The following is a 21,728-nucleotide window of genomic DNA, read 5'->3' on the forward strand; positions in this document are numbered from 1 at the left end:
CCACCAGAGATCCTTGGCGATGCGCGGTCGCTTTTGCATCTGTGTTGTGTTTGACTCTAGTTTCCTTTTTGCTTCTCTAGCTCTACGCGGCCACAGAAGCTGTCCTCATCGCAATAGTTGGTGCAACACCTCGTTTCCAGTGGGATTGGAAGGGTCTCACCATTGACAACAGTCTTGGCAACCAGTCAGAGATGAATGACCAGGCCTTCCGGGACTGGTATAGGACGGCCAATCAGAGCGAGCGGGAGAAGCGCATCCTGTTTGATAATGACTTCACTTCAATCGCCACCGAGGTAAGATCTGGCCACGTCATTTTGGTAATAATCCTGCATTTAGTATCCTCTGTCCGTATCCCACCTTGGTGTGCCATCTCATCTGGATGGAATCTAGTGATAGCTTTAAATATGTTGCTATAACATGCCTCCAGGAGGTGTGGTTTCTGGTAATACCTATGACAATGTTGATGTAACATGCTTCCCGGAGGTGTGGAATCTGGGGATACCTTTAATAATGTTTATATGACATACTTCCCGGAGGTGCAGTATCTGGTGCTACCTTTAATATTGTTGATATAGCATGCCTCCACAATGTGTGGTACCTGGTGATACCTTTAATAATGTTCATATAACCTGACTTTCGGAGGTGCCGAATCTGGTGATACCTTTAATAATGTTGATACAGCATGCCTCCAGGAGGTGTGGTTTCTGGTAATACCTATTACAGTGTTATTATAACATGCTTCCTGGAGGTTTGTAATCTGGCAATACCTTTAATGATGTTGATATAACATCCCTTCAGGGGGTGCGGTATCTACTGATACCTTTAATGATGTTGATAGAACATGCTTCTTTGAAGTGTGGAATCTGGTGATACCGTTATTAATGTTTATATAATATACTTCCCGGGGTGCGATATCTGGTGCTACCTTTAATAGTGTTCATATAAAATGCCTCTACGAGGTGCGGTACCTGGTGATACCTTTAATATTGTTGATGTATCATGCCTCCACAAGGTGTGGGACCTGGTGATACCTTTAATAATTTTGATATAACATGCATCCAGGAGGTGTGGTTTCTGGTAATACCTACAACAATATTGATATAACATGCTTTCCGGAGGTGTGGAATCTGGTGATACCTTTAATGATGTTGGTATAACATCCCTTCAGGGGGTGCGGTATCTACTGATACCTTTAATAATGTTGATATAACATGCCTCCTTGAAGTGGGGAATCTGGTGATACCTTCAATAATGTTAATATAACATAGCGCCTGGAGTTGTGGAATCTGCTGATACCGTTAATAATGTTTATATTGCATACTTCCCGGAGGTGCGGTATCTGGTGATACCTTTCATAGTGTTGATATAAAATGACTAATCGAGGTGTGTAACCTGGTGATACCTTTATTAACGTTGATATAAAATGCCTCCAGGAGGTGTGAATGGCTGCAGATCTGTATCCGAATAAATAACCACTTTTCTTCATGGCAATAAAAGTTCTAAGGGGATTCCTGGCTGATGCCACTCAGGAGTCGCATTGGCATTGCAGGAGATGGGAGTGATTGATTGGTAGTATGTTTGCATATTACATTGGTACTCTGTGGCAAACATAGTTTTAATGGTGACAGTGAACACTTTCTTTCTACTATGGCATTTATTTCACAGGCCCCCCTCCTCCCCAACCCTTCCAACATAGAGTCCTTTCATGATCTGCGTTGTTCCATATCTGTCAGGTCACATACCTGGGCACTGGGGCAGATAGAGAGGACAAGGCATCAGTTTGGAACTCTTCCAGTGGGTGTGAGCCACTGGTACGCAGATGTATTGGGAAATGGAGGAACCAAGGAAGAGGGGAGGAGATATTATATATGTCACATTATGCAAGGACTCTAGACCCTGCATTACGAGCGTGTGTGGCTGTGCTGTCCGAGACCTGAGCCTGTAAGGTCTGTGCAACTTTTCACCTACACATCCCACCTTATCCAAGTTCATTCTCTGTTAACCTACATGTCGTGATGGGAAGATGTAATGTAGTGGTGGCAGAAGTGAATGAAGCTGCTGCACACACCTTTAACGAGCATTGGCAAACCCAATCGGTCTGGCCCTAGCAGGTTTTGCAATGGTTATTTTTTATTGCAAGTGTATGGCACAAAAAAACACAAATAAAACCTAAAGCTTGCATTAGAAATGTACCATTTCAAAACCTTCACTGATGTGGCTGTTTTACCTCTGATGTTTTTGAAATACGGCTTTAAGCTGCGCACTTCATGTTATTATCAAGGAGACAACGACAAATCGCCACATAACCAAGCACTCAAATCCAAGGCGGCTGCAGTGTTACGTAAACACTTTATAACTTTAAAAAGGAAAGTGAAAATAATTCACCGTTCAACGGAGCACCAAAGAAAAGGCAAAATAAATTGCTAACATGTAAAGTTAATTTACAGAAGAAATAAAACGAAAAGGCGCACTTTTACTGAAGAGAAAGGAGCTATTTGATGGCGGAAGTGAACAATGTGCTCAGGCTTTGTGCAGTCACTGAACGTGGAGTGAGCCAATGGGTAAACTGGGCTGACCCACTGCTTCGTGCTGTGATGGGTGGAAGCCAAATATGATTGACAATCCAGCAGACCAGTGGTTGTAGCCCTCTCACCGAAAGCCTTTCTAAGTAGCTGTTTAGCAATATGTTTGGAAACAATATTCTGGCAGCTAAGGTGGTTTCAAAGGCCAGACCTATAACTGTCACAAACCCATGTCAAATTGTATTTATTCCTTGATAGTTTGACCTCACCTAAGAATATTCTGTCTTGGTATGTAGTTCCACTAGTTTCAGATGTTGCCAGTCTCCACATCTGGAGGTTGAGGGCTAAGTTTGTATATAAGTGACATTTCTGTGGTTGGCATATGGTGTTCATTGGGCACTAAACCAGTTCAACCGCTTCCCCTCCCCCCTACTGCACTCACCAACTGTCCGTATGTGGGGGGGTGTCCTGATGACTGACAAAGATTTGATCGGACATTTGAGAGAAGATGCATGTCAATAAAAGTATACACAAATAATCTGGATATATTTGCATCAATCCAAAGTAGGAGCTAACTCCATGGGAAAGTGTGGTCTCTTTGAGGTCCTTTTGTAAATCTAAATAAAAGTTAGTGCTGTATAAAAATTAATAAAAGAGCTAACAGTTTGAAATAAAAGAGTAGAAGGGGTTGTAAAATGTCAAGAATACTCAATATATGAAGACAAGAAATAATGTTAATGAACAGAAAACCAATCTAGTGAATGTTGCTCATAAATGAAACTTGTATTCCACACCCTTTAAGTCAAGGCGATTATGGTGCAGCGCAAAGATTCTTAATGTATGGCATGTGCCTCTCATCACAGCAAAGTTTAGTGTAAAGAAAGACCTTTAAGAGTGAGGACTTGCCTTTTTTCCACCCTCTAACCATACCTCTTGTTCCTCTGTCTCTCCCAGTGGTGCCTGGTGGACATTACAGCATACAAAATCAACTTGGCCAGCTCCCTCTTCTTCGGTGGCGTCTTCTTTGGCGTACTAATCTTCGGGCAGCTGTCAGACCGCTTTGGGAGGAGAAAGCTGTACCTCGTAGGTAACCACAACAGCGACTTTTCTCTCCACTGTACGAAACCTTACCTGTCCTCTGATGGAAATGAATGGGGGCATCCACAGGGCAGTGTTTTGACGTTTAGCTTGTTTGTGTTAAAACTGGTCTGTTATTGTCTTGGGTTAGTTGTATATATTGCTAATTTTAAACGTACTGGTACTCATTGAGTATGTGGCAGTCGGTATTTCTATTCACCTGCATGCAAGTGTCGGCCCCATCACTTTACAACTTTCTTATATTTTTTTTTTTTCGACCTTTATTTGAAAACCTTAAATGGTTTTGCACTGTGGAACAGATCAATAACCGGCCACGTAAACTAGTCCCGCGTCAGTAGAAGTAGGGGATAACGGGGAGCTGCCATGTAACATGGGGATAGATACTGGACTACGTCCTTAATGATCACCGTTAACTAGGTTGACCTGTCATAATCTAACATAAGGATCCATACTGGATTAAATTCATAACGATGACCAGCTTTTCTAACTAGCTAGTGAAGAGAACATATTAGTAGTAAATAAGTTACAACCTAGCATGAATATAAATACTGCATTTCATTATTATTTTTTTGTTTTGCAATTTTTTATTGTTATATAGTTGTGTACAAACACGTCTGGGAAGTGATAAAGTACATGAAGTATGTCACATTCTGGGTGGGCACATCCCCGACAGGTATGATACTCATCCGGCTCTGAGCTTTTGTGGGCTCTAGCACCAGTCTTGTATCGTTTTGAAGAGTGTAAATGTTATTCTAGATTTCCGAACGCCCTGTCTAAATCTCCAGCCCCCTCTTTCCAATCCTCTTCTGTAGATCCTACCAGTAGTAGCAGTCCTTGCCACTTGGCGCGCAGTTGTGATAATAGGGGTTGGAAGTGCTTATTTTCCACTATTAAATCATAAAAGCCTAAAACCACTCCCTTAAATAGACCCCAGTCCTTTAGATATTGCAGTATGGAGGAACGTTATATGCCCCATGGCGGTTTACCCAAGGTAGAGCGAAGGGAGCGCTTCAGTTGGAAGTATCTCCATTCCTGGCCACGAGGGAGATGAAACTCTTCCTGTAGAGTTGCAAAGGGTTTATGGTGTCTCTCTACCAGAAGTTAATCAATCTTCTGAATCCCCTTCGTCTGCCATGGCTCTCAAGCTACGGGTTTACCCCCTACCTGAATCTGTATGTTACGCCACATCTGTTCCCCAATACGGATGCAAGTGTCTCCTACAAACAATATATGCGGATGATGCCAGGCCAAATTAGTTGTGTGAATGATTAGATTTGTGAGCTGCGAGGCTGTTGGTTTCTGGCTGTATAGTATTTGAAGGCCTGGGCCTCTGTTATCTCCTGTTGAATGTCCTACCAAAACGGAGTACCAGAATGTGTCGGCCAGAGGTATGGTAGCGGAGATAAATGGAGAGCGTGGACTAGTGTACTGCACTAGGAAGGCCCAATCCACCTCCCGTTCATTGGGCTATCATTCTAGGCTTCCTACGTCTCCACCCAAACATCTTTATCCCCTTGTCAGTGCGTCTCAGGGTGGATGTCTTGACAACAAGCAGGAGCATCCGTAACACATCTGTGAATCTGGGGACTGCGACCACCTTCACCTCCCGAACCTCGCCCCGGAATGAAAGATTCGACTGGGACCGTTTCCCATATTCCGCCTCAGTATTTTTCACAAGTGGCTCTGTTTTCTGCTGCCATTCTTTGTAGACCCTATAAATGTTAATCCCCAAATATTTAAGGAGTTGGAACTTATATTTTGCCATAGCTGCTCTTGTCATTATTCTGGACGGCGGTAGTACCTCACTTTTGTCCCAGTTGATCTTGTAGCCAGAGATGCCAGAGAAAGCTGGTATCCATGACATCACAGAGGGCAGCGAGGTGGCCAAGTCTGTCAGAGCAAGCAGAATGTCATCTGCATGAAGAGTAATTTTGGACGGGCCTGCTGGTGTTGGAACTTCAGGCTTTGCACATTCTGTCTTATGGTTGCTGCCATTGGTTCTGTTACTATGAACCAAAGGGGTAAAAAGGGGCAGCCCTGGCCTGTACCACGGAGCACCAGGAGGGCGTCCGATAGAAAAACCTCCACAGTTAGCCTGAGCCATGGGGCAATATACCTTTCCAATTAAGTCATTGCCCAACCCAAATCTACAAAGGGTACAATACATGTGCTCTCACTTTATCCTGTCGAGTGCCTTATTGGTGTTGATAGTAAATGCCATCCGTTCCTCTAGTGCATTCTTTGAAAGCCACAAGACATGACCTTTTTGAGATGTGAGGCCAGTATCCCCGTCATTACCTGTATATCTACATTCAGCTGCAGATGGGCTGGTAGCTGCTACAAGGCATTGGGTCTTTCCCTGCCTTGGGAAGGACAATCATCTGCTCCCTACAGGAAAGAGATTATAGACTGCCCTCAACTTTAGTCTCGTTGCAGGCACCCTATAGTGGATCCACAGCTTTGTTCCTTACCCATTTATAAAATTCTCCCAGAAATCCACCTTCCACTGGTGCTTTTTGTTCTTGGGAGACTGGTTATGGCCTGGGAGATCTCATCTTTTGTTATCTCCCTTTCAGCAGTGCTCTTCCTGCTTCTTTATGGCAGGGTAGCCAAAGACCATAAAAAAGTGCTCTCCTTGCCTTTTTATAGCACAGTTCAGAGCTATATAACTCTGTGAAGTAACTCACAAATGCTCAGGAAAGTTCTAAGGCTCAGTTAGGATATTGTCATTTGGTATTCAGTTCCATTTTGGTCTTTTCAAGCTGGTTTCTAGTATTCTTCGTGGGTGTGGCATGACGGTCCCTCATCGTAGTTTGGATATTCCGTACTAGGACGCTTGTTTGTCGACTTGACGTCTATTGGCAAGTGCTGCATCCCTCATTAACTGTCCTCTGATCTAGGCTTTCCCTGCACCCATAAAGTCTGGGCTGAATGGACTGAACCCCTAGTTTCCACAATGTAAGTGGTAAAGAGAGACATGGGTAGCATTTTTTCCTGGGGCGTTTCATAGTACAAAAATATTAAGGCCCCACAGCTTTCTATAGGGCTTACGGAAATTCCAATTCAGCTGTATACCGATTGGAGCATTGTCATAGAGGGACATTTCCCAAATATTACTGCCCATGACTGTTGTTATCCCTACATGGGAGAGAATAAAATAATCTGGCCTCGATCATGTATCAAGGACCTGTGAATGGTGAGTGTATTCTTTCTCCGTAGGCTGTACAAGGCGCCAATGTCAGTCCGCCCATGTCCATCACTAGCATCCACCAGTCTGTTTTATGAACCATGTCGATAGGGCCCGTTTTGTCTAAACTTACATTAGGGTGATGTTCCAGTACCCACCCAGAATCAACTGGAAGGTCCCTGTTTCTGTTAGGACTCTGTTGAGCTGGAGAAGAAATCGCTCTTTACTCCCATTTGGTGCGTAGATGAAGCCCACGCTTAGTACTCTACCACACACCTTGAGTTTCACTATCACGTACCGTCCTTCATCATCTGCCCATGAGTGTAATACTGTGCAAGACAGTAACTTTATAAGTGAAACAGCAACTCCACGTTTCCTAGAGCTCGAACCGCCGGGTGTTTCCGCAGTCTGTTGTGAGTGAAGTTTGCTGCTGAAACAAACCTGGCTCACCCAATACCTTTTGAGTTTGGAGGATTCACTGTGCGATAAGTGTGTTTCTTGGATGAGTGCAATGTCTGTTTATTTGGTAACCAGGTACGAGATGATCTTCTTCTGCGTTATGTAGTGTTGAGGCATCTACTCCAAGCAGTCCAAGGAGCCACTGATCCATGCTGCACTTTAATCGGTGGGTCTACCCCTCTAGTGATACCAAACTCCTCAGTGTTCAGGAAAGCCATCTTCGAACTGTGGAGTTCGTAATGACAAACTCCCAGCCCACATACTCAATATGGCTGTACTGCATTTATAGTTTCTAAGACTGGACTTAGACACTGTAGGGGCACATTGCTCATTCAGCTATGCCCTCACCTGCAGTATAGTACACCCTGCCTTAGGGCTGTGGGGCCTGCTAGAGGGGTGAGTTAACTAGGACACATGCAGTGGTTGTGGGCATGCCACACAGGTGTGTGTGCCATGTTGGCCCTTGGGTTTTGCCTGCATCAAAACACACATTCTGCATTGGCAGTGGGTATGTGTTTGGTGAGGGGTTCCTGAGAGTGGTACAATTCATGCTGCAGCCATTAGAGACTCTCTCTGGTCACAAGGCCCTTTGTACCACTGGTACCTTTTACAAGGGACTTACATGTGGGCCAGAGGTGCAAATTATTTAAAATAAAGGCACAGTTTTGGGAAAGAACGCAGGCTCTGGGAACCTGATTTGCAGGGATCCAGTGCACACTCGACCGAAGTGCATCAGATACCAAGCAAAACGTGGGGGGTGGGGGAGGAGAGGGGGGGGGGGTAACCATGCAAAAAGAGTCACTTTCCTACAGGGAATAAAAGTCATGAAGACTCCAGCTTCAGTGGCTGTGGTCCTACCATGAATTGATATAAAGCATACAGAGCTCCAGAAGATTCCTCAGCATGCCGAACAGGGCAATCCAAGGCGAATTCTGTAATATCCCGAGCTGCACAGAGAAGGTCCAAAAATACCTCAACACCGTTTGCCGCACATCCTGACAAGGAAGGATGCCGATAAGATGCTATTGGCAAACGCTTCTCCTCCATGGCTGCCATCTCCGTTCGAGCTGCCAATGCCTTGGCAATTCTGGACCGCTTTGATCACCAGATGTGGTCCAGTATGGCATCTATTTTGGACCTCATCCCCAAGGACCAGAAACAAGAAGCCAGGAAGATTTTGCAGAAGAGTGAGCGGGCAGCATCTGAAGTGATCGACTATGCAATGGATGCAGCTACTACAGACTTTCGACAGCTAGCAGACGCAGCTGTGCTACGATGCCAAGGTTGGCTGAAAGCAACACCATTCAGACCAGAGGTCCAAACCAAAATCCTGGAAATGGCATATGATGGAGAATCGTTATTTCGGCAACATATAGATGAGGCTTTGCTGGCTATCAAAACCGATGCTGACACCCCCAAATCTCTGGGCACCCTACAGTACAGAACATTACCATTTCAATGTGCATGGGGTTGAGGCTTTTTAATCTAGAAGGGTGGCACTTTTTTGCAAGTTAAACCTTATGGTAAACCATCGCAAATCTTCTTTCATCCCTTCTCAAACACCAACGTTCCTGAGAGCCAACCTAGATAGAGTTCAGAGCATAGCCTTTCTATCCCAGAAGTGACAAAGCCAATTTGCAAACTTGGTCCAGGACATCTCAAAAAGACTGTGTATTCCAGTGAGCGTACAAATCGCTTCTAGGTATTCTCTCCTCCGCAATCAACCTGGTGTCTTTGGCTCGCTTCAAAATGAGACCGTTGCAGGAAGAACTTCATCTACACTGGGTACAAACAAGATGGTCCTTCGAGGACCTGATCTCCATCACTGCGAGCATACGAGAAGCATTGAAGTGGTTGTGTCGCAGACCACACCTATGAGAAGGCCTCACATTTCTACCTTCCATCCCAGATTTCATCCTCCGGACGGACACATCTATGGATGGCTGGGAGGGCATTTGCAGGACCTCCAAATCCAGGGCAAAAAATCCTCGTCCCAAAACATGATGCACATCGACAGCCTGGAATTGAAGCCCTGCAAGCTTTCCTCCCAAGGATCAAGGAAATGTTAGTGCTGGTTCGTTCGAACAGCATGTATTACATCAACAAACCGGGAGGAACCACGTCGCTCACATTCTCCAGAGAAGCCCAAGAGCTCCAGCATTGGCTGACAGATCTTGGCATATCTTTCAATGCCGAGCAGGTCTCAGTCTTCACAATACATTGGAAGACACTTTCCACCAGACAAGGTTCAGTTGTCACAAGTGGGAACTGGACCAGCATCTACTGAACCAAGTATTTTCACGATGGGTAAAACCAACGCTAGTACTCTTTGTGATGAACAGCAAATGACATTTTTATGCCAGGAGATTCCCTCTCCCAGGGTCATGGGGAATGCCCTTTCGATGCGATGGTCTCTCAGAACTAATCCCAAAGGTTCCTTTCCAGTTTCACCTTAATGAACCAGTCACCCCCAAACTTTCTTTCCTAAACTGGCTACGCTGGCTGAACAGATGCTGCACAATCTAGACATCAAACGATGTCTTAAGTTTTTCCTACATAGAACTAAAGGCATCCGCAAAACTCACCAGCTACTGGTGGGCCATGGTCGGGGCCTCCAGGGAGTGCCGGTGACTGAACCAACCATTCCCAGATGGATCTCTGCTGCCGTTCAATTGTGTCCCATCAAAGCTGGCAAACCTTTGTCGGAGAAGGCGAAGGCACATTCTACGAGGCCAGTCTCCACGTCCACTGCTCTGTTTTTTCTTGCATTCCACTGTATAAGGTATGCCGTGCTCTGACTTGGAAGAGCCCCCATACGGTCACTCGGCACTGTTGCCTGGAATCTACACAGCGCAATGACACAGCCGTGGGTCAAGTGGTTCTCCGACATTTATTCCAATAAGGTGAGTCTCTTTAAATACAGGTATTCTTTTCTGCCTGCATTAAGTATATAGCTAATTCTTTTAGTTTTGTTATAGTTGACATTCACACTTGAATGCTTGTCGTCCCTTTGTCATTCTATAGAATGCTCATGCTTATGTGTTTTCTGCATTTACTTATTAATCTAATATGTACATATATCATTCTACATTTTATTCTGAAAAGCTTGCTCAGCAAATGCATATTGTTGCTACCCACCATCCGCTAAGCATAGGTACATCTCTGGGAGATTGCTTGCTACTCTGATTCAAGCATATGAATCCATGAAACATACCCCAATACTGGATAAGAAAATAAGTTACTTACCTGTAACTGCAGTTATCCAGTATTGGTATCTTTCATAGATTCACATGCAACCCACCCTCCTCCCCGTAGAGGCTCCCCTTACACCTGAGATATTTCTCCCACTTGTACTGGAAAATCTGAGGGACTCAGCCTCTCGGGAGTTTTCTAGAGGGTGCTCGCAGCTGATTGTAATAGGTCACGTTTTGGCCCTTTTTTTAAGAGGACATAGGCTGTTAAATTCACGGCCTAGGGCTATTTTAGCCTATGATCGTTTTCTCATACTGCTTAATTAAGGTACCGCTGGACTCCCTCTTCGACGGGAAATGATTCAAGCATGTGAATCTGTGAAAAATAGCAATACTGGTTAACTGCAGTTACAGGAAAGTAACTTAACTTCTTATGTAACGTCTGCACATCAGACATCTACAGAGGCCTTGGAAGACGGAGCCCACCCCATAGGCCGCAGCATCCCAGTTGTCTGGTGCACAGGCTGAGTAAAGCCAAGCTGAAGGAGTACCAGCATTAGATGCTGGTGTAAACCATAGCACCCACAAGATGCCATGCACCCCCAGTCTCGCAATCCCACAACACTTGTGTAATTTGCATTGTACAGATGTTATAGGGGAATATGGCCTCAGTTGTTGAGAGCTCTTTTTTTTTATCTGAGACGATCTGACTGTTTTCTCCCACACTGCAGTCCAGTTAAAGACTCGAGCCGCTATTCTTTCAATCATTTGACTCCAAGTATTGGGCTTAGGGGCAGCAGCCAACGTCATCTGTATGATTGTCCTCCGACTGTCGTCATTTATGCTGTGTAGCACATCAGTTAGACTCTTTAATTGTAGAGTCCACTGGGGAGATCACTGGTCAGTCCGGAGTAGGCTGAACAGACGATAGGTTACACACCTTTATCTACCATGCGAATGCAGTCATCAATCAATCCTACCGTCAGCGTCACAGTGTCCATTGAATGGTAATATGTCCAAACCTCTGGACTTGAAGTAGCGGAGTCTCTGTATACTTGCACATTAAGTACTTCAAAACATGTTTATTTTCATAAACGTTTTCCTGGTGATTGAATTTGAATTAGTTGGGAAAAGGTTTATTTCAACCACATAAAACTTGACCGCATAAGAACATTGTGTGTGCGATGCTGACGTTTTTCCTAATGCACTTGAATCCTTCTCTTTTTTCCATAGGTCTCTTGCTAGACATCCTCTTCTCGTTGGGAAATGGCATCGCTCCCACATACAGTGTCTTCGCCATCACGCGCTTCCTGGTGGGGGTGATGAACGGAGGCATGTCACTTGTGGCCTTTGTGCTGCTGAACGAGTACATTGGTGCCAGCTACTGGGCACTAGCAGGTACGGCTCCACTTCATATCTCATCCACTCTGCTTCCTTTGCAGGTGTGACCAGAGCTGCATCTCCCTTTAACCACGTTGAAAGTAGACACACCTTTCCCTATTGAAATGTAGTTATTTCCTGTGTGCACTCCTGTCCTATATGTACTGGTGTGAATTCTAACAAATGAAATCACTTTTATTGTGCAAACCATTTCTCTTCTGGTGTTTGTATTCTACCTCCAAGTGCGGACAGAAATCGAGTTTTGCTTGTAAAAATGCCCATTTCCCCAGTCAGATTGTAACTTTTAAAATGCTGCACCTACATCAGTCTGTAGTTCTGTTTGCTCTTTTTTAAGGCAGCAGCTGAAATATTGGTGAGCGTGTGGGTGAACCTTTGTCTGATACAAAGATGTTTACTTCCTGTCTGCCTTGTTAGCCAGAACTGATTCTCTTCACTTGCTGAGAACCTCTTGAGGTTAATGTGCATCCCACAGAGACCTGTGTGTGGGACCTGATGATTTTTTGGGCCTTTGCAGTTCAGAAGCTGAGCACTGCAATTGGCTTTGGAAGGACATACAGCTGAGGGGCATCAAATCGCGAGCACCCCATGCAGGGAGTTGTTACCTGAGAGTTGGAACCCTGCAGTGGCCCTTGAGAATGTGTGCAGGTTAGAGGGGGTTACCCTGAAAAGCTACGCCTGACCGAAGGTCTCCGGATTCAAGCCACGGGTACAAGCGTCATTCATTTATATGCCCTTCACAGTGGACGCCATCTTCATCCCAGCAGTGGATGAGGCCCTGCAACAGATTAAGAAGGTTAACGAAATCATAAAGCAGTGGGTCATTGCAGTTTTGAGGGTCTTTGAGAAGGGGAGTCATGGCTGCCAGAAGGTATTGATATTGATAACATTTCTAAAGCTCTTGAATGCCAATGGCGTCTTGGCGCAAGTGTCAAAACACTATCTAGTGAGTTCTTCTAGAACTAAGGCCTGCAGGATAGACTTATCATATTGGACCGGAAAACAGCCGTGTGTTAAGCTCCTTCCTAAGTCCAAGCAGTTTCGGCTGGCTTCTCAGACGCTCCGGGAGACTGTTCCATAGATGAGCTGTGGAACGGAAGAAACTTGTGCCGCCCTAATTCTCTCTTTTCATTTTGTGGACGATTACTGTCTGGAGTTGGTTGATCATAGCATCCTGTTAGGAATATACCAGGAAAGATTCTTTTTTTAGGTACACTGGAGCATTTCCACACAGGGTTTTATGAGCGAAGCACAACGCCTTGAACTGTTTGCTTCACTGGCAGCCAGTGGAGTTCTTGAAGAGTCTCTAACCACAGCATTGTGTAAAACCTGAATTCTTTCAATGAGCGCTGATGAATGCCCGATAGAGGGCATTGCAGTAATCCAGCGTCGATAGCAGGAAGGCTGTGACTACTAATTTCTGAAATCCAAAGGGAAGGAATCTTCCTGATCTTACGCAGAAGAAAAAAATAAGAAGTAAGCTCGTTAGTCTGAGCCTTAAAGGACAAATCAGAGTCAAAGATGAGGCCAAGATTTTTGACAGTGGAAACCAGGGTGATGGGTGACTGAGCGTCTGAGGCCACCAGGATTGGTCCCAAGCATCCAAACTTACCGAAAAGGATGAGCTTTGTTTCTGCTAAATTGAGCATGAGGCTGTCATCCATCCACAGTTCAATGGCTGACATACAGCCCTTGCAACAGTGTGCCATCTCATCGATATCATTCGTGAAAGCCACCACAATTTGTGTGTCGTCTGCATAGGCAACTGAAGCTAAGTGAAAGGACCAGATACGTTTTGTGAAGGGGCAAGGGGGGGTCACATATATGTTAAACAACGTGGGGCTCAGAGAGGACTCCTGCGGATCCCCACTTGGCAATGAAAGACTTGGAGAGCAGGTCCTCCAAAGCGACCGATTGCACTCTCTGCATAAGGAATGATCAACGCAGCTGCAAGGCAGATACTTCGATTCCTCCAGGCGATCTATCAGAACCTCATGATTGACAGTGTCGAAGGCTGCCAATAGATCACGCATGATCATTGCAGCCTTCCCTTCACTGTCTGAAACCCTTCTCCACTCCTCTGAAGCCACAACTAGCGCCGACTCGTACTATGATTCCGTCTAAAGCCGAATCGGGCTGAATCTAGGATCCCCTTCTCCTCTCGAAATTTGGACAGTGCATAATTCAAGTGTTTTTCGAGGACCTTACCTGGAAAAGAAAAGCTGGAGATTGAGTGATAATTCTTTGCCCCTTTAGGGTCAAATGATTGTTCAGTGGTGGGAGAATGGAGACTTATTTCCACTCTGTGGGAAGAATACCAGATTTCAGAATGGATTTGAGTGAGGGGAGGCATGACTACCCCAGAAATCTCATGGAGTATTTTAGGGGGATAAGAATAAAACGGGGAGCCCCTGATTTAATTTAGCCTATGGGTTCGGCTACTCCTTCCTCCGTAAGCAAGGGAAATTTATTCAGGGTCAGTTTATTTGAAATAGAGCTATGTGGTTCCTTAGGCAGAGGTAGGCTCTAACATTGATATTTAATTTCCCATGGATTTCCTCCACCTTATTTTTAAAGAAGTCCTCCAGTTGATCACAGAACAACTGACGTGGAGCCATGGTGCTGGCAGGGGATAGGCTAGAAAGAATCTCTACTATTTAACGAGTTCTCTTGAAGAATTCTTAGCTGAGTAGATTTTCACAGAGAAGTATTTAGACTTTTCATTCACAATAAAAGTTTTATTTTCATGAATACATTAATTGTACTGCACCTTTTCTGGGGGAGGGTGTGCCTTGGAGGCCTCGCGGCGAAAGGGGCTGCGGGTGAGCCTGGAACCACCTGGTCATGCTGGACCACGCTATCTGCCCCGCGCACCCGAGATCCTGTCAAGTGGGCGGCCTGGCACGAGGCCTGCTGGGGCTGTGACCGGGGCACAGATCAGGCGTGCAGCCCGTGGGCCTGGGCAGCACTGTTCCGGGCGGCGTCCAGTTCGAGCCGCGAATCGGCTTGCATCATGGGTGGGGAGAGGCTGCTGAAGACACGCTGGAACATATGGCTGGGCAGTGAGCTTCACCTGCATATGCTTTGATTGACCTAGACCGGCTGTGGTGAGTCACGCTGGGATGCAGAGGGGCGCACCTGGTCTGCGTTGATGTTGAAGCAGTGGGGTTGGTGTGGTCTTTGCTCTCCTCCCTCAAGGCACCATAGTCTGCTGTGGGAGCCCTTTTTGGTTGCGGCTGAAACCTGGGCCATGGCGATTGCCCCTCCCTGGCCCCCCGCTGGGGCCTTCTTGTGTGAGACCTGAGGCTTGGCCCCCGGCGGACTGATACTTGTGACACCGCTGGGTTGGTGGTACACACTGGACTCATCAGCGCGCTGTGGCTAGCCTTGATTGTGCCCTGCAACCTGGTGGCCCTCAAATTCTTTGCAACACAAGGAGAGGGGCTCAATAAAGTCCAAAGGGACAGAGCACCAAGAACTGTATAGTTAAAAAAAAGTTTTCTCTTTGGACTGAAATAAAGAATAACACCAAATAGAATCCACTCATTGCATACAACCAATTTCCCGCTATCGCACTCAGTCATAACCGCTCCAGATGAAATGTTGGAAAGTAACCGATAAAAAAGTTTCCATTAATTAAAAAACCTCAATTTGAGTTTATTGACATATTAAAAATACCATTGTGGTAATGGATCAAATATAACAATTTAAAAAGGACCTATTATCACAAGTCAATAGGCACAAGTCAGACCTGAAGTATTGGAACAATTAACAAGTACATGAAGCTTTTCTCATACAAAAATGACAGTAACACATTTTAATAATTATACAGAAGGAGGAACGATAACAGACACCAAAATTGTGTCTCAGTGGTGTAAATTTGTGGTAGTGGTAAACAGAAGCAAACTGGTAGTCATTCACCCTAGTTTATCAAGGTTCTGTTCCAAAGCAAATTAAACCCAAAAGTATATGCGTCAACGCGTTTCGGTGGTGTAAGCTGATGAAAAACCACCTTCCTCAGGACTGATAATATTTGTCCTCCATTAGACAGTTCTAATAATGATTCCTCTAGTAATGTCGCGATAAAAATCGCTGGTAGGTGGCTTCTGGGATAGAGAACAACCAACGTAGCGAAGATGATTTATATCTATCTATCCTCACTTGAGAATGGTCTGGTAGAGCCTCACTTCATATAAAAGAACGACTTAGTCCCTTACTCTTCAAGGATGACTCGGTCTATCCTCAATTTAAGAACTTTTACGCTAATTGAAAAGGTAGGCCGTATGTCATCTGTAAGGGCGTCTTATTTAGCAGAGGGGTGATTTTCTGTTCAACCCGAAATAATGAGTTGTACTCAATCGATCAGAATTCGCGTTTTAATAAACGTCGTGTGGATCACGCCTCTCTTCTTCCTGTGTCTCTTCTCTGTGAGGACCCCGGCATGGGACGCACCAACAAAAGCAGCGGAAACTGCCCTTTGAGCGCACCGGTGAGCGTGATGACATGACTGTGCCAGCCGGGACGGTGGGAACGGTGCTGGAGTTCACACAGCCGACCAAATTGGAGGCCCTCATGGCTTTCAGGGCATGGATGCACAATCCGATGCACTGGCGAGCAGACTTGACGGGGTAAATGAGCGCCTGAACCATCACCAGGCCAGGTTGGAGGGCGCAGAGGAGCGAGTTTCCACACTGGAGGACTTGCCTTTGCCATGGTGAAACGACTTGAACAGTTGGAACGGCAGGTTAAGACTGTGGCAACAAATAATAAAGACCTGGAGGCCAGGTTGCACCTCAACAACCTCTGCATACTTGGCATTGTGGAGTCTACGGCCAAGGGAAAGATGGATCAGTTTGTTGATCTCCTTGAGGCCCATTATCACCCGCATGCTGAATTTCTGCGACAGGGACACTGCACTGCGCGTGAGCGGGACATGATCTATTACTGGGGGAGAACCATCTCCCTCTATCCCTTACTTCACAGTGTTGGTTCAAGAGGCCATCGTAAGTTCCTGGGAGTGAGGGCCTCGCTGAGTTTACTAGGCCTCCAACACGGCATGTTGTACCCAGCTTGTCTTCGTGCGGATGTTGGGGGCAAAGCACGAACTTTCAACCCCCTGCTGAGGCCCAGGATTTCTGCAAGTCCTACACCAAGGAGCGCCACGGCTCATCAAGCACCTCTCCCGCGCACTCCGTCCCTGGATGTACATGCTACGAATAGCTCAGATCTCTTCCCAGCGGACTGAGGCGTTGGCCGCAGTATTCCATGTTAGCTCTGGAGACTGCACTCCTTCCCCTTGAACGCTGGAGACATTGGTGGGCTGCCATAGATCCTGGCGTCTATCGCATGGTGGTCCCCTCTGACCAAGTCAAACCTCCTGAGGTGGTGGTTCTGCATTGACCGGAGAGATTAATTGTGTCCCGGACTGGGGGGGGATCTGCTGGTTTGGAGTGCCCCCTCTGGCTCTTTTCACCTGCCACCCTCTGTGGTGGGTTATTATCCCGATTTCTGATGGTTGTAGTAATATACCACTGGGAGGTGCGGAGGAAGCGGTGCCTCGCCCCATAGTGTGTAGCACCAAGTCTAATTGTTTGTGTTGGATGTTTATTTTCTGTAATGTATTATTTGGTTTCCTTTGGGATTGGGAGTGCCCAGGCTGGGTGGGGGGGAGGCTATGTTGGGAACGGGTTTTTCAGTGTGTTTACATGTTCACATCACACCGGGCAGACGACTGCATTACCACATTCTGCCATCCTGCCCTACCACTGACACGCAGTGCCCCTGAATTGTGATACACATGCTGGTGGTCTGGAAGTTCCAATCATGTCGTGGAATATCAGAGGCATCAACTACACCCGCAAGGGTGAGCGTGTGATGCAATATTTGGTGCGAGCTGGGGAAAAAAATGCTTTTCTTCAGGAGACCCACTTGTCCACTGGATCGGCCCCGTCATATGCCTCCTCTTGGGGTCAAAATAGATACTTCTCCAACTACTCTCAGGGTGGTGAGTATTCTGAAACACCGGCCACTCCCCTTCTCACTTCCGTCAAAGGTGGTGGATGCCGAAGGTAGAATGTGGTGGTGGGTGGCTGCCTGGCAAGTCACCCGATTCTGCTGTTGAATGTGTAAGCGCCCAACAGGGACTCCTCCGAGTTCTTCCATACTCTGTCCTACCTTATGGGTAGGTCTTGTATGGACCACGTAGTATTAGGTGGCGACTTCAACCTCTGTTTTGATCCAAGGCTCGATTCCACGGCGCCAGGCGCCTGCGAGCCCAGGGCAAAACAGGTGGTGTGCGACATTTGTGACACCCTCTATCTCAGGGAAGCCTGGTTCCACCAGTATGCCTGGGTGCCGGGTCACACGTTCTATTCTGCACCCCATGGTATGTGGTTGAGACTGGACTCCTGGTTTATTTCAGTCTTGCTGCTTTCCTGGCTCGGAGAGGTGAAGTGACCATGCCGTACTATGTCGGACCACTCCCCGGTGTGCATGAGCCTAAATGTCCCCCTTTCTGGTAGCTTGGCCTGGCCATGTTGGTTTCCTTGCAAAAAGAACAATTGATGGACATGGTGGGCCTGGGGGGAACCAAGGGGTTCTGTAGTTTTTAACAATTTTGACTGGGGCGAGCTCTATTACTTCAGCTTTTAACCACTGAGATAAGATGCCACTGTTGGTACTTTTCAAAAACTGAGATTGGGAGCTATCAAGCTCTGCTATTAGTTCTGTGTTACAGACTTGACTCCAAGCTTGGACTTTTTTTTAACTTGCATATGCTTTTTTGAATTTTTTATGTGCAAACTAAATTCCAAGCTGAAGTTAATAGCTTAATGGTCTGTCCATATGACAGGAAGGATATCATTAACCCTGAGGTCTTGCTTATTAGAGAAAACGCCATCCAGGGTGTGACCGGCTTCAAATGTCCAGGAAATGTTCTGTCTCTTTATTGTTGCTATCTTCTTAATGAAAATGTAAGTCCCCTAGAATAGTGAAGTTTGTATACTTCATGTATGGTTCTGCCATATCTCCCAGGCCTTTGAGGAAAGACATTTTTGGACTTGGAGGCCTATATATCAGGAATCCGTTTAATAAGGATTGGTTTGCTAGTTTACAGCTAAAATGCATTGCCTCACAATTGTTAGCTGTAAGAGTAGCACAGGAGACCTCAAGGTGATCCAGATACACCACTGCCAGACCTCCCCTCTCTTGCCACCTCGGTCAGATCTAAGTATAGAAAAGCCACCTGGTAGGGCTTTGGCCAAATCTGGGTCTGACCTTTCATCCGCCCAGGTCTCTTTTAAAAACACCATATCGAGGATATAAGATTTCTAGATGGTTTAAGACAGGCGCGGCCAGTTCAGTTAAGATTGGTGGGGTGGGGGAGGGGAAGTCGACAAAATAGGGAAAATAAAATGATAAAACAAAATAAAACCACTTACCTTATGCTCGCCACATCGTCTGTCAACTTCCCCACCCCACTGCTTTTACTTAAACCGGCCGCACCTGGTTTAACAATTCAATCTTATGTTTAATAAGGGACTGTGTGTTTAACAATATGCATTTTAATCTTGTACTTAACTCATCCGGAAAGCAGGAAAGGAGGGGGACTTAAGTGTTATTTGCCCATAATTTTAAATCTACCTGGCTCGCCCATTTGCAATGTTGATAAGCAAGAGTTATAAACAAAGGGAGTTTCCATCACAGAGAAGCCTCCGAACAGCTGTGGTTTAACCCGTCCTCACCAAGATCAGCAACTTCCTCCCTCAATGGCAGTGCCCTCCACTGCAGCCCTTTGGGGAGAGAGAGAGAGGCCAAACCCCAGAGGGAGCGGAACAAGCAAACAAGTGACCCCTGCCTGGCATACCAGTAGGGGGCAGGACAGGTTGATTCCATCAGGAATGGAGCCTAATCACCTTGGACAAATGGCTACTAAACATAAAGCATGGCTTTTGCATCACGTTTCTCCGAAAACCCCATCCCATACCACCAAGCAAGAGGTGACACTCAAAAGAAGAGTTACTCCAGCTGTGACTGGAAGTAAAGGAGCTCATCAAGAAACAAGCCGTAGGGAGAAAAAGCTCAGAAGAGGGTCTACTCGTCATGCTTCCTCATACCTAAACAAGATCAGTTAGAACCCTAAACAATCAAACAATTACATTACAACTTGATGCTTCATAGGGGCAATGTTAGAAAAAGTCACCCCACTCCTAAAGAGAAGGGATTGCATGGCTCAATAGATCTACAGGACGCCTACCTCCTCGTCCCCATGAATCACAAGCACTGCTGTGTTCCACCTCCAAGGTGTGCCAGCCCCTGTATGCTTTTTAGAAGGAGCAATAAGTGTAGCCCTGCCAATGGGGGCACCATATTGAACTTGAATACAGTACCCGTCCAATGTATGAGGGAGCCATTCAAGCCCATGCACACGTCTGGACTCAGATTCCCAACATTGACAACAGCCTTTCTAATACCCGTCACTTCAGTATTCAGGGTAATTAAACTGCAACCGCTCCCAATTCTAGAACCTTACTTACAAATTCACAAAGTAGTTATGAGGACTAACCCCCAATTCCTCCCAAAGGTGTTGTCGCATTTTCATGTTAACTAAACTATACAGCTACCAGCTTTCTTGCAAAAGCCAAAGATGCATGCTGAAAGAACCCTAGACACAATAGACCTAGGGAAGCCATGCATTACCTCTAACAAACTTAAAGTCCAAGATAGGAGAGTCAATTTTTTGTCTCCCTTGCATGGACAAGCAAGAGGAAGCCAGTAACCCAGAGAATATTAACTCGAAGGATAGTGTAGTCAATTCAAACCTCCTATACAAATTTGGGGAAACCAAGGACACACTCCACAAGGAAAAAGGGAGCCACCCTGGCCTTTCTAACAAACTTTCCCATCAATGGGTGACATGCAAGTGGTAGCTACATGATCTTCCATACAGACCTTCACTAGCAATTACTATGTGGACAAAAAGTGCCGGTTGGACAAAGGGTACTAAAACTCCTCTTTGCATATTCAAGCGCTCTTGAACCCAACCTCCCCAAGAAGGCGGCTACCACTATGAAATCAGCACACAGCATGTGAACCCAGAAAAGATTCATGCTGCAAAACCAAATCTTTACTTCACTGTAGGAGTAGTTTTGTTCCTTGAAGTGTAAATGAGATGTCACAAACAGTCAACGATACAGTAAGCAAAGGGGATGTTGAAACGCCAACAAGTCATCATGGGGAACCAATCTGAAGATCGCGACTGCACGCAGGAACTTCAGGGGTGCACATCTGACATCTCAGTGGGGTGGACATACCACTAAATGGTGATCTACGATGCCCATGGTTAAAAAAACAAAAAGAGAGAAAGAAGACACAATTCTGGACCCAACCACTAGAAAGCGCAATAATGCACAGCATGTGAATCCATAAAACTCAACAAGGTACAAAACTACTCCAACAGGTAAATAACCATTTCCTTCCCACAAGAAGCAGGGTCAGTCCTGATTTACATAAGGAGGGGGTCTGTCTAGAGTGGCACAGTGGCAGAAAAACAGTGGGTTAGAATGCTACCCAGAGAGATCGCCAGTGGCTAGACTGCACACATTTCTTTCGACACCTTTTGAATGTTTGTTGTACTAAGATTGCTGCCAATGCTTACAGATTGGAACCCAAATGCTATCAACACTGCTCGCACTGAAGATTTAAGATTAGTTTATGGTAAGAACAATGTATGCTTGTAAGGAAATTGAAAGCAGAAATGTAAACAGAGATTACAAGACGGTTTCGGACAGCAAGGTGAATAAATGTAGGTGACTTTACAGTACCAAAAGCCTGAATGTAAGGTGAGGGGAAATCGGACAAGATAGGAAATACTGG

The 21,728-nt window shown here is 45.8% G+C and overlaps 1 protein-coding gene across 2 annotated transcripts in view; it reads left to right on the forward strand.

Moving 5' to 3' along the window:
- The window catches only part of SLC22A15 (solute carrier family 22 member 15), a 161,437-nt gene that overhangs the window by 70,220 nt on the left and 69,489 nt on the right, over positions 1-21,728 (forward strand). For both annotated transcript variants that reach the window (XM_085620743.1, XM_085620742.1), the window contains 3 exons: positions 81-293; positions 3,477-3,609; positions 11,691-11,855. In XM_085620743.1, the coding sequence (XP_085476869.1) occupies positions 81-293; positions 3,477-3,609; positions 11,691-11,855 (511 nt within the window). The remainder of the gene's footprint in view (positions 1-80; positions 294-3,476; positions 3,610-11,690; positions 11,856-21,728) is intronic.

Source organism: Triturus cristatus, chromosome 8 (assembly GCF_964204655.1).
Source record: "Triturus cristatus chromosome 8, aTriCri1.1, whole genome shotgun sequence".
Taxonomy (NCBI): domain Eukaryota; kingdom Metazoa; phylum Chordata; class Amphibia; order Caudata; family Salamandridae; genus Triturus; species Triturus cristatus.